The sequence below is a fragment of the Heterocephalus glaber genome, unplaced genomic scaffold, assembly GCF_053883595.1.
Source record: "Heterocephalus glaber isolate CG9 unplaced genomic scaffold, H.glaber_assembly_v1.0 deba00001586, whole genome shotgun sequence".
Lineage (NCBI taxonomy): Eukaryota > Metazoa > Chordata > Mammalia > Rodentia > Bathyergidae > Heterocephalus > Heterocephalus glaber.
In genome coordinates, this window is record NW_028258364.1 from 19,352,013 (window position 1) to 19,365,160 (window position 13,148).

The 13,148-nt window shown below is 44.3% G+C and overlaps 1 protein-coding gene across 4 annotated transcripts; it reads right to left on the minus strand.

Annotated features, from left to right (window-relative positions):
• Positions 1 to 1,287: 1,287 nt before the first annotated feature.
• Positions 1,288 to 12,170, minus strand: Ndufc1 (NADH:ubiquinone oxidoreductase subunit C1). Of its 4 annotated transcripts, none has more exons than XM_021236508.2 (4): positions 12,043 to 12,170; positions 11,459 to 11,562; positions 9,343 to 9,422; positions 1,288 to 1,579 (listed from the first exon to the last, which is right to left on the minus strand). In XM_021236508.2, the coding sequence occupies exons 1-3, from the start codon at positions 12,107 to 12,109 to the stop codon at positions 9,363 to 9,365; spliced, it is 231 nt and encodes a 76-aa protein (XP_021092167.1). In that variant the 5' UTR covers positions 12,110 to 12,170; the 3' UTR covers positions 1,288 to 1,579; positions 9,343 to 9,362. The 4 variants fall into 4 exon arrangements, with proteins under 4 accessions (XP_021092167.1, XP_021092168.1, XP_004855046.1 ...); XM_021236509.2 differs by having other exon boundaries at positions 1,411 to 1,575; XM_004854989.3 differs by lacking the exon at positions 1,288 to 1,579 and adding an exon at positions 6,497 to 6,632.
• Between the last annotated feature and the right edge of the window lie 978 nt (positions 12,171 to 13,148).

Here is a 13,148-nt window from a genome sequence, read left to right on the forward strand (position 1 = left end):
ACACCCGGGGCACTTGACAGTTTATAACAAACTTTCACATAGCTCCTTTAATTGAGCAGTGACAGTTATTTCCATTTGCAAATGACACCACGTGGTCCAAGATTTACTGATGTTCAAGAAACAAAGAAAAGGGCCAGGGATTTAGCTCAGTGGTTCCAGCGCCTGCCTTGCAAGCACAAGGTCCTGAGTTTGATCCCCGGTACCAAAAAAAAAAGAAAAGAAACGGGGGGGGGGGAGCACTCGAGTGGGGCATGGTGGTGCACACCTGTAATCCCAGCACTTGGGAGGCTGAAGCAGGAGGATTGCTGGGATTTTGAGTCCAGCCTGGGCTACATAGTGAGTTCAAGGTCAACCTGAACTACACAGTGAGTCCCTGCCTCAATAAATAAATAAATAAATAAATAAATAAATAAATAAATAAATAAAAAGGAAAAGAAACAAGGAAAGACAGGCAAAAATAAGACACGAACATACTACTTCTCTTTCCAGGTTCTCTTGGCCCTGGGTAGGCACACTGACCACTGTTCCTCTGCTATGTGAAGGTTTCTCAGATGTGACATTCCCGGACCCAATTCTAATAGCATCCACATATTCCTACATGAGGAGTGTAAGCTAGTGATGGGATTGTTTCTCTGATACTCAGAAAGAGTAGTCATGGGTGGGGTTGTAGCTCAGCAGAAGAGTGCATGCTTAGAATGCACAAGTCCTGGCTTCAATCTCCAATACTACATTAAAAGAGAAACGAATACTAGGTGTAGCATATTCCTGCAATGCCTGCACTTGGGAGGCTGAGGCAGGGGAATCACAATTCCAAGGCCAGCCTGGGCTACACTGCATAGTGAGACCTTGTCTCAAAAATCAAAAGCAGGGCCAGGGATTTAGCTCTGTGGCACCCCACCTGTCTCAGAAGCACAAGGTCCTGAGTTTGAGGCCCAGTACCAAAAAAAAAGAAGTTGAGGGGCCAGGGATTTAGCTCAGTGGTTTCGCCACCTGCTGCACAAGCACAAGGACCCGAGTTCAATCCCTGGTACCAAAAAAAAAAGTTGGTATCCTGAAAATAGGAATATTGCTAGGCCGGCTATGTCTGAGCACTGCTGAGCAAGCACACGGCCTCTCCCAAGGGGGGATGTGTCTCGGTGGCATAGAGTGTTCAGGGAGCAGCGAGCTGCCAGGACAGAGGGACAGAGCCAATCACATCTGCTTCCAGGACTCCTCGTCCTCGGCGGACTCAGGGCTGAATTTTGACTTGGTTGCCAGCCACAGAAGAATAGTCAAAGGGAGTAAATGCATTTTAATCAGTGAATGCGTTCACTGTATTATTTAATACTATGAAGTTGTAAACAGTAACAATAACAGTAACAGTAACAGTAAGTCTCAAAGCTCCGCCAGCAGGCATTCGTTTTTGCCCTGAGAAAACATTTATGAATAAAGATGGCTCCGTCGTCGCAGGCTCCCCTTCAGGATGCGGTTGTCGGATCACCAGGCGTGGTGGGGGCTGTCTGGAATCCCGGCTGGGCCAGAGGCCGAGGCAGGAGGATTGAGGCTTTGCGAACAGCCTGGACAGCACAGCGAGACCTGTCTGAGAAAAACAAAAAAACCCCAAACAGCAAAAAAGCACCGAAGCATTGTCACATTTAACGATCATAAGGAGTAGGGCCGGGGATTTAGCTCAGTGGTTTCGCCGCTTGCTGTGGAACCACAAGGATCCGAGTTCGATCCTCGGTACCAAAAAAACCCCAAAACAACAAAAAACAAATAAACAATCATAAGGAGTAGGGGTATAGGGGGTGGATTATCCCTATATGACGTGAGCAAAAATAAAGAAGCATACTAGTGTGGTTAAGCATGAGGTCGGAACGCTCAGGATGGATGAACAACGCCGGGGATAATTAGGGGTGAAGCGCGTTTAGCCTGCGGGGGAGGCAGGGCTGGCTTCTGACCTCCAGCGAAGCCGCAGCTCTGGCTCCTGCGCTGTGCCCTGCTGCCCCAGCTGGGTGCTTGGCAGGACGCAGTTTTCCACCACGGCCGGTCCGGTGGGCGCTTACGTGCCCTAGGTTGGATGTGGCCACCCACCCAGCTGGAGAGAAAGAGCTGTCACACAACGAGCGAGCGTCACTTTTCCTGTTCAAAGCTCACGCTCCCCGGGCGAAAGGGAATTTCCTGCCCACGCTTCCGCTCCTGTCCTCGATGTGGATTTCTGTTTGCCCCGTAAATTCTTTGCACATTTTGATACAACGCTTTTTCCAAGAAAAGGCACCATAAGAGGAGTGCTTTCTGACTGTCAAATTCCCTGTGTAAATTTCCAGCGTTTCTCCTCGAACCCTGGTGAGTTCTAACGCTAGCTTTTTGCTATAGCGGCCTCCCCTGGGCTGGGGACGTCGCCTAGCTGTTGTGGCATCATTCACAGTGCCTGTCCTGGGGCACATCCTTGGCATTTTGCTGGTCTGGCTGGGAAACAAGGATCCAGCATCAGAGATACCTTGGCTTACTTACATGACCGTCACCAAATCGACACTGTTGACAGAGGCGGTTTAATTTTGAAAACATATTGTAAGGGTCCTCTGCTGACTGATACTTGAATCTTGTAGCTCAAGCGCTATGTAACTAAAAGCAGCTGTGAAGGGCAGCGTCTTCTAGACTACACAAAAAGCTAGAAACAGCTGGGTTTTTACCAGTCAATTCCTAGGCTATAACCTATACTATTTGACAGATTAACATTTATAGAAAGTGAAACAATTTAGAAGACTATCTCGGAAGACAAACTGCCAAACAATTTAAAAAGTCTTGCTGGGCAAAGTGGTACACTCCTATAATCCCAGTTACTTGGGAGGCTGAGGCAGGAGGATGGCCTACGTAATTTAGGGAGAACTTTTTTTTTTTTTGGTACCAGGGATGGAACTCGGGACCTTGTGCTTTTGAGGCAGGCGCCGGAACCACTGAGCTAAATCCCCGGCCTGGGAGAACTTTTTTTTTAAGGGAGGAGGGCTAGGACGAAGTTTAGTGCTAGAGCACTTGCCTAGCATCCACAGGGCATTGGGTTAAATCCCTAGTGCTGCAAAAGCACCCTATCCACTTAGATAAAACTAAGGGGAAGATGTCACTGAGATGGTGCATTAAACCATTCTTAGAGGTACTCTGATCTATTCACTTTTTCTTTTCTAGGTAAACAAACAGGAGATTCCCTAGCACTTCTGTATTCTTAAGGATATTGTAACAGATTACTACAAACTTGGATAGTTTATAGCAACAAATTTTTATCAGATCAAAATCCAAGTGGGGCATGATGGTGGGTAATCTCAGCACTCTGCAAGGCTGAGGCAGGAAGATCACAAATTTGAGTTCAGCTTGGGCAACTGAGACCTTGTCTAAAAATAAAAAAGAACTGGGCGTGGTGGCACACACCTGTTGTCCCAGCAATCAGGAGGCAGAGGCAGGAGAATCAGAGTTCGAAGCCAGCCTGGGCTACATAGTGAGTTCAAGGCCAGCCTGAACTACATACTGAGACCCTGTCTCAAAAAAAAAAAAAAAATAATAATAATAATAAAGGAAGGGCTAGGTTCAGTGCAGAGGTCCTGGGTTCAATCTCCAGTCCTGGAAACTACCAAAACACAAAACAACTTGACTGTACTTGATAAGATTTTGTCTGTATCTTCTTTAATATGTGGAAACCCACCTTTTATATTATTACTAAAAGAATCATCCATTTAACAGTTAATTCTAAGTTCCTTTTGGTAATCTATCATCAGAACTTTTTTTTTTTTTTGAGACAGGGTCTAGGTAGCTCATGCTGACTGATTTTCCTGCCTCAGCCTTCTAAATTATGGGATTTGCGCCACCACACCTGCAAGAATCAGAACTCTGGCTCAGTCCAGCTCCTGTCTTGAGATGCAAATCCAGGAGCTACAGTACTTGTGGCTTTCTCTTTACAATGTGGCCTGAGGAAGAGAAGGTCTATGCCAGTGATGGCGAACCTTTTAGAGCTTTCAATGATAATAGCCAACCCCTGGTCTATGCAAAGGAAATAAAGCAGAAGAACATACTTTAAGACACTGGAGTCTAGTACATTCCTGATATGGGGTCTGTCTCAGAACTTTGCTTCTTTTTTTTTTTAGCTTGAGTTAGGTTTCAATTATTTAACTTAGGATTTTTATCAGACCATTATGTAGTACAACTCTTAAGAGATGCTGTCCAATACAGCAGCCAGCATCTCTTTTGATGTTTTGGGGTTTTTTGGAGAGAGGGTCTTGCTCTGTAGTAGTTCAGATTGGCCTTGAATTCACTATATAGCCCAACTAGGCTGGCCTTGAACTCATGGCGATCCTCCTACCTCAGCCTCCCAAGTCCCCATGGCACAGGTGTGTGCCACCACGCCCAGCTCTTTTGATGATTTTAAATACTATAGCAGGCTGGGGATTTAGCTCAGTGGTTCTGCCACCTGCCTGGCTGGCAAGCACAAGGCCCCGAGTTTGATCACTGGTACCAAAAAATAAAATAAATAAATTAAATACTATAAAATGCAGCCACATTAACTACATCCCCCATACTCATTAGTCATGAGACTGGTGGCCACTGCCCGGACAGGATTTCCATTGCTGCAGGAAGTCCTGGACAGCTGTGGTCTTCATGAAAGGTTCCCCCTAGAGCTGTATGGGCACAGCCAAGAGGGTGCTTACCAAGAGCAGCTGTATCCTCAGACTGACATGCAATGGATTCTTTTTATTGTTTCTTTTGGGTTTTTTTTGGTACCGGGGATCAAACTCAGGTCCTTGCGCCTGTGCAGCAGGCAGCAAAACCACTGAGCTAAATCCCTGGCCCCTGGTTTTTTGAGTCAAGGTCTTGCCATATAGCCCAAGGTGGCCTTGAACTCACTATGCAGCCCCAGCTGGCCATGAACTCACAACAATCCTACCTCAACCTCCTGAGTGCTGGGATTGTAGGTGTGCACCACCATACCTGGCTCTCTCTTTATTGAAATATTTTATTTCTAGCTAAAGCTTTCAGTTTCCAAAATTTAAGTTTCCTGTTTCCTAAAGGAACAGGGGAGAGAAAAGGGGGAGAAAGCAGGGAATCGCAATGTGTGGTGTATGTGTAGCAACCCCTACAGTGAATACAATCATGATACACTGCAACATGTACTAAGAAAAGTCAACTTAAAAAGAGAGATGGAGGGTCGAGGATTTAGCTCAGTGGTTCTGCAGCCTGCCTCTCTAGAGTAAGGACCCGAGTTCAATCCCTGGTATCAACCAAACAAACAGCAGGATGAGAGCTTTTTTGTTCTTTCCTAACAGGGATCAAACTCAGGACCTTCCACTTTCGAGGCAGGCAGCAGCGCCACAGGGCTAAATCCCCAGCCCCAAGATGAGAGTTTTAAAGTGTTTCTTTTAGTGAAAGTATCCTTGATTTGGAGCTGATACCTGACTTCTTGAGGTCAATTTCTACACGATAGCATGGGTTTCATATTGCTGCAGTGACAACCAACCGTGATGGTCTGAAACTATGGGAATCTACCATTTTGCAGTTCTGGAGGTGTTTCACTGCGCTGGGGTTAAGATGTCAGCAGGAATGGTCCTTTCTGGTGACTCTGCAAGACGTCGTCCTCGTGATTTCCCTGGCTCTTGGCCTCTGCGGACCTTCTGAACTAGCAGTGGCAGGCTTTCTCAACTGCATCACCGGCACATTCTTGCGGCACCTTCCTCTTCCACTTAAGACCCTTGGGATTACAGCATTGCGGACCGGCAACCTTAATTCCCCCTGCCAGTTTGCTGTTTGTGGAGCTAGGGATTGAACCCAGGACCTCAGGAATGCTAACAAGTGCTCTACCCCTGCCTGAGCTGTACCCCCCAACCCCCTTCTGCCATCTCAGGTCCCCTTATTCATATAATCTAGCATATACATTCCAGGGAGGACATAAACATCTTTGTTGGTCCATTATTCTACCTATAATGTTGGGAAGATCACTCCTTTTTTGAGACCAGGTCTCCTTATGTAGTTAGGCTGGCCTTGAATTCACTATGTAGCCCAGACTGGCCTCGAACTTGTGGCGATCCTCCTGCCTCAGCCTCTCAAGTGCTGGGGTTACAGGCATGCACCACCACACCCAGCAGGCAGATCATTCTGTACTTTGGTTACTGTCTTTGTATGAGATTGGTCTGTGATCTCTAAGATTCTTTCCAGCTCTAACAGCTAGGAATCCAAGCTGACACAAGGGAATAGTCACTTAGCAATACTGATCTTTTTTCTGAAATAATATAACTTGGAATTTATGTTCAAAAGTGACTTCCAGCTGGGTGTGGTGGTGGACACCTGTAATCTCAGCACTCTGGAGGCTGAGGCCAGCCTGAATTACATAAGAGACCCTGTCTTGAAAAACAAAAAACAAACTTCCTATTGACTCTGTTATCAGATAGTGTTTTCCATATTGAAATACTTCTAATAATGTACCTTAGAATTGACATTTTTTACAAGTTGACAAATATGCATTTTTGGAATACATAAGTATTTTTATTTATTTAATTTAATGATGCAAAACACAAAACTGGCTTGATATACATTTACATATAACTTCTCTCACATTCACAACTCAACAGACTGAAGAGTCCAGAGCATCTGTTATAATCATATGAGGGGTACACCTATGATGAAGAGAGAAAAAAACTACTGCATTAACCATAATATCAGACTATTCTGAATAAATTACTCTGCAGCATTGGAAAAAATATAGAAAACAAGTCCACAAAGAGTATCAATACTTCATTTTAAGTTTTGTTTTGTTTTGTTTGGTACCGGGGATCGAACTCTGTTTCTTGTGGTTGCGCAGCAGGCTGCGAAACCACTGAGCTAAATCCCCAGCCCCTTCATTTTAAGTTTTAACAAAATTACACAAGAGTAGTGAAGTGGGCAAGGTGTCCTCATAAAGAAAAGATTTGGAATTGCTTCTCAGCCTTTTGGCTAAGATCAAGTGGAGAAAAGATTTGGATAATCACTCTAAATTGCTGAGTTGAGTTTGTTATGGAAAACAAGGGGTGTACTTTGTGAGTATTATGTTTATTATCCAACAGATAAAACTGATGTACTTTAATGAACCTAATCCATAAAAATTGAGATTTCTTTTTTTTTTGGTACTGGGGATCAAACTCAGGACCTTGTGCTTTTGAGGTAGGCGCCGGAACCACTGAGCTAAATCCCCGGCCCAAAATTGAGATTTTTTAAGAGGGATTTTTGAAAGGATACAAAAAGATTAATAAATGATTTCCTTAAACGAGGTTTCAGATGGAAAAAAATGGAAACATAGTCTTTGCTAATAGGGAAGGGTGGAGGGGGTGAAGGGAGGGCAGGGGAAGGGGAAAAAAATAAGAACCAAGATATTCATTTAACGGTACAAGATCCCAATGATGTAAGTAACTGTATTTTAAACCTAAAATGTACCAATAAACTTAATGGGGGAAAAAAAAAGAGGTTTCAGAAATACAATACATACATTATTTATGTATGTAATATATAAACTGTATGTGTGTGCACATATAATAAACTCTTGTTTTTTGAATTATAGATTACACAGAGTATGACATCTTGCTCACAGGTAAATTTTACTATGAACTGTAGTGTTGATCATAATGAAATAGTCACGCAGAAAAAAATTCAAAAATCTATTTGCTATTATATATTCATCCATTTTACAAATACTAAACTCTAAATTGGTTAGGCATTCAGCAAGTTGCTGAGTATATAACCATAAATAAAACAGTGTTCTTGGGGCTGAGGATTTAGCTCAGTGGCACCACGCCTGCCTTGCCAGCACAAGGTCATGAGTTCAATCCCTGGTACCAAAAAAACAAAGTGTTCTTGTTATGGAAATTACACTTAAGCGTGGGATATACCAAACAGATATTAAGAAATACACATACACACAAAAAGAAATACACAAATAATGATAACTTGTCATAAGTGCTTTTTTTTTTTCTTGGTACTGGGGATTGAACTCTAGTCCTTGCGCTTGCAAGGCAGGCAGCGGAACCACTAAGCTAAATCCCCGGCCCTCATAAGTGCTTTGATGGCAACTAGTAAAGCATTACTAGATTTATTTATTTATCTTTTCTTGCACTATTTTATTCTGTATCTGGGATTGGTTGAATCTGCAGACATGGAGCCTCTGGAGGGCTGACTATATGTCCCTGCCTATATTCTTGACTTTCAATACCACTCTTCAAAGCCTCCCATCAGGAAGTACAGTCTATTTCTCCAGTCTATCTATTTATTTAACATATACTTTATTTTTAAAACTTTTATTTATTTATTTTTTTGGTACCGGGGATCGAACTCAGGTCCTTGCGCCTGCACAGCAGGCGGCGAAACCACTGAGCTAAATCCCTGGCCCCAAAACTTTTATCTTTTAATAAATTTTATTTTAGTGCTCGCTTCGGCAGCACATATACTAAAATAAATTTTATTTTATCCCAATTCCTCCACTCAAATGCCCTCTCCTCTCTCTGTGCAAAAGCTTTGTTTCTATTTTTTCCTTCTATTTTCCCTTTTTTTCTTGTCCCTCCCTTCCTTTCTCTCTCTATCCTCCCTTGTTCTCCTTCCTATTTCCCAACATCTATTATACATTTCAGTCCCTATCTCCACTTTCGGTTTCTCACACCACAGAACCAAGCATTATTAGATTTAAGAAAATAATGATTTTGAGCTGGGCATGATGGCACACACCTGTGACCCCAGCACTTGGACGCTGAGGCAAGAGATTGCCGTGAGTTTGAGGCCAGCCTGGGCTACACAGTGAGGTCAAGACCAGCCTAAACTACATAGCGAGACTGTCTCAAAAAACCAAAAAAGATGATTTTCATTTTTTCATTTCATTCGTGAGTTTAACTTTCTTTGAACATAGTCAAAAGATAATGGATAAAAATTATAATGCTGGGGACCGGGGATTTAGCTCAGTGGTCCTGGTGCCTGCCTCAAAAGCACAAGCATCCCAAGTTCAATCCCCTGTCCCAGTACCAAAAAAAAAAAAAAAATTATAATGCTAGGGCCAGGGATTTAGCTCAGTGGTTCTGCCTGCTTTGGAAGCGCAAGGTCCCGAGTTCGATCTCTGGTACCAAAAAAAAAAAATTACAATGCTAAACAATGTTGGAGGCAAGGTATTAAAAATTCATCAGTGTGTCAAAGGCATGAATCTGGTAGTAAAAAGTATCAAGTATTAAACATTGTATTTCAAAACAGATCTAAATTCACCACCTGCTGCGCAAGTGCAAGGACCCAAGTTCGATCCCCAGTACCAAAAAAAAAAAAAGAGATCTAATTAACTTGTAAAAATCTAGTCACCCTATAAAATTGTATACTTACTATATAAGTACTTCCAAAGTTTATTCCAACCCATTTCTTCTTTTATATTCTAAAACATCTTCATGATGTTGTTTGATGAGCTACAAGTTAATAGTTAAAATTAGAAAGATAATCTTTCTGGCAACTTAATAGGGAGAAACTAAGTAAGGATACATTGATGCAAGAGGAACAGAAGAGATTAAAATAACTATCAATCTAGTTAGAAATAAAAAGCTATGGGATTCAAAAGTCTAGAATACAGTGTTGACTACAATCTGATACAGTAAATTTTAGAAGGCAACTGTTAAAAATTTAAGTTTAACTTGTGTCAAAAAACTATTTCATTTGGTGGGTAATAAATATTATTGAAAGCCTCATTACAGAGGGACTAAACCAACACACCATAGAAGATGGTTATTAAGCGGGGTTCAGGCTGGCTGCTATGTTATACTCCTCATCTTAAGAGTCTGATACAAGGGGCCGGGGATTTAGCTCAGTGATTCCGCTGCCTTCCTCATAAGCGCAAGGTCCCAAGTTTGATCCCTGCTACCAGAAAAAAAAAAAAAGAAACTCTCTCAGAAGTCTGATACTGCAAGTGACCCCCATCCCTTTACTATCTGTGTACTAACTGAATGCCAGAGACAGCTACTTTCCTAAAAGCACTGTCTGGCAGAATTGCAAGAGGAACAATGGTTGATACATGAGGACGGTCGTGACAATCAAAGTCCCAATTTTAATCACTGGGTCTTTCAGCAGCAATCAAACTTCCTTTGTAGGAAAATCTTAAACTGTGTGTACATTTTTTTTTTTTTCTTTTTTTTTTTGGATACCAGGGACCAAACTCAGGTCCTTGAGCTTCCAGGGCAGGTGATGGAACCACTGAGCTAAATCCTCGGCCCGAGTGTGTACATTTTCATTCTAATAAATATCTATTGAAAGACAGTAGTTTCTGTTAAATTGTACGTGACTTGCAGCATTTCTTCACCTTTCCATGTCAAAGATCTGACCCACTTTAAAGAGAAAAATCCAAAAGAGAGACAGACAGCTGGAGATAGGAGGCAGTGGAAAAAGCCCAAAAACATTACATATGAAACAAAAATCTAAAATACTCATAAAGCAGATAATTTTAGTCAAACTTCTTAATTTTATTTATCTATTTTTGGTATGGGGATTGAACTTGGGACCTTGCACTTGTGAGGCAGGGCGGCGGAACCACTGAGCTAAATCCCCCACCCCCTTTCTTTTTCTTTTTTTTTTTTTTTGGTACTCGGGTCCTTGCACTTGCACAGCAGGAGGCAAAACCACTGAGCTAAATCCTCGGGCCCTTTTCTTTCTTTCTTTTTTTTTTTTTTTTCAACTTTAAATAATTTTCTCTTTAGAGAAGCAATGTTTCACAGTGGTCTCTGAAGTTGGAGGACCTGGGTTCTGCAAACCAATGTTTCCACATTTATTCATTTGTAAAGGGCCAACAATAATAGCATGGGCCACATAATAATGTTCCAATGATTAAATTTACATAGAAAGCATTTGACATAAGGATAACAGCAACGAACAGGCTGATTTGTGCTAAATATAATTTCCAACAACGTATTTATACAAAACATTGCTTAAAACCTAATGTTTCAAGGGTCCAACAACATCGAGTTTGTGTAACTGGTTTGTTTGTCCCTGTGGTGCCTTCATAAAACCCCAAAGGGCTACAATATTCATCAAGAAACGCAGTAGAGGGCCGGAGATTTAGCTCGGTGGTTCAGCTGCCTGCCTTGCAAGCTCAAGGTCCTGAGTTCGATCCCTGGTACAAAAAATACCACCCCAAAACCACGCAGTAGTTAAAGTGCTGATCCTCACAAAACTATGCTAAGCACCAATAAAAGAAATTTCAGGGCTGGGGATTTAGCTCAGTGGTTCCGGCGCCTGCCTTGCAAGCGCAAGGTCCCGAGTATGATCCCCGGTACCAAAAAAAAAAAAAAGAAAAGAAATTTCAGCCTCATCATAGTTTTTCCATACCTCTGAAATCCTAATTTTGTAGTCCTTTTTGGGATGTCCCTTTATGAAGAAATGCTACGGTAACACTGTAACAGCTGCACTAACCTCACAGCGCCATCTCGCCCCCCGCGGGTCCCCAGTAAACACTCACATAGCACCAAAGGAAGGCGGTGGTGCCCACGGTCAGGCCCACTTTCAGCCAGTTAGGTTTGTCAACCGGCGGGTCCCGCACGTAGAACTTCGACCGTGCTGAAGCTGAAAGGGGACAGAGAGAATCTGTAACTCACAGCCTTGTAGACGGAAAAAAAATGGAAACTTTTAGGTGTTAATTATGGTATTAAATTTCAACACCCCTCCAACACCCAACTTAAACAGCCAAGGAAGCGGAGGCTCGGAGAGGTCGAATAACTCCCAGGGCCGCCAGCACAGCGCCGCCGGGCCCAGCCTCGCGCGCGGGCAGAAGGCGCCACCACGAGGGGCTCGCCCCAGTGTCTGCAAGCCGAACTCGCACAGCTGGGGGAGAAGGGACACGAGGTCCGTTTGCGGAGGCCAAGGCGAGGCCGGGGACCCCCGCGCAGGGCTGGCGGCGGAGTCCGCGGGGACCGGGACGTGTGCCGCGAAGGTCACAGCAGGACGGGCCGGGGCCGCTCCTGCCTCCCACCCTGGACGGCTAGGTCCGCTCTGAGCCGAGGCAGGCCGAGGGCCGAGTCAGCCCGCGCGAGTAGCGGCACTCACAGCCGCTGGAGAGCCTGGCCGGGGCCAGCAGCCGGGAGAGCGGGCGCAGAAGCATGGACGGCGCCATCTTGCTGGCACGCCCCGCCCCCTCCCCGAGCCCGAGAGGCGGTGTCCGCACAGCGCCCCCTAGCGGGTAGCTGCAGCACCGCAGGTGTGAGTCCCGGCCCCGCGATCCCAGGCAGCCCAGCCCCGGCTTCAGCAGCACCGCGGGGTTCGGGAACATTCACCCACTCCTCTGTCTTCTGAGGGTGCACCTTCTCCTCCTCCGCTGGGACCCCATCCGAAGGTTTACCAAACCGTCCCTACCAGAGGCCGAAAACTGAAAATGAAGGGTCGTGCTGAAAAATAACTAACGTTCTGGGTTTCAGGCGCAGTGCGGCAAATTGATCTTACTTTTAGTTTACGTGTTAGTCTAGGTCCTGCGTCACAAGCATCACAGGGCATCAGCTGAAGACAGCGGCTCAACCGAGGTAACAGGTTACACCCTGTATTTGAAAAGATCTCTCAACATCTCCTAAAGTCCATTTGAACTGAGCAGCACACGTAAGCCTCCCAACCCTGAGGCACTCCAGAAGAAATGAAAGCGCCCTAGGATTCAGCCTGATCTCAGATCTGTTGATCCTGTTTGCCCACCTGCCAAGCCTGGACCCGCCGCCGAGACCTTGGGCTGTAGGCCTGGTGGAACTGCCGCTGTCAAATCCTACTCCTGCTCACTGCATTTCAGCGCAGTGATGTTGAGTCGAATTACTTACTGTCTATACCTCAGTTTTACATCTGTAACAGGGAACCCACAGGGTATATGGCCCATTGGGCAACTAACAAGGTGTCTGGAAATAGTAATTAACTTGTTTTTGCCTATTAAAATCATTGTAGCAATCAGTAATTTGTTTTGTTTTTGGTACTGGGGATTGAACTCTGGTCTTTGAGCTTGCACAGCAGGGGGTGAAACCACTGAGCTAAATCCCAGGCCCTTGTTTTGTTTGTCTTGTTGGTTTTGGTTTTTTAAAACAGGATCTCCCTATGTACTTCAGGTTGGCCTTGAACTCTCTATCCCAGGCCCCTCTTGAATTCACAGTGATCCTCCTGCCTCAGCCTTCACAGTGCTG

What these genes read in the sequence shown, in the direction of transcription:
- Ndufc1 (XM_021236506.2), bottom strand. Translation starts at nt 12,109, where the DNA reads ATGGCGCCGTCCATGCTTCTGCGCCCGCTCTCCCGGCTGCTGGCCCCG. An exon ending in GGCCAGGCTCTCCAGCGGCT is followed by an intron (nt 11,563 to 12,042) that starts GTGAGTGCCGCT and finishes GTCCCCTTTCAG; the next exon opens with CTTCAGCACGGTCGAAGTTC. An exon ending in CCGCCTTCCTTTGGTGCTAT is followed by an intron (nt 6,633 to 11,458) that starts GTGAGTGTTTAC and finishes TCTTCATCATAG; the next exon opens with GTGTACCCCTCATATGATTA.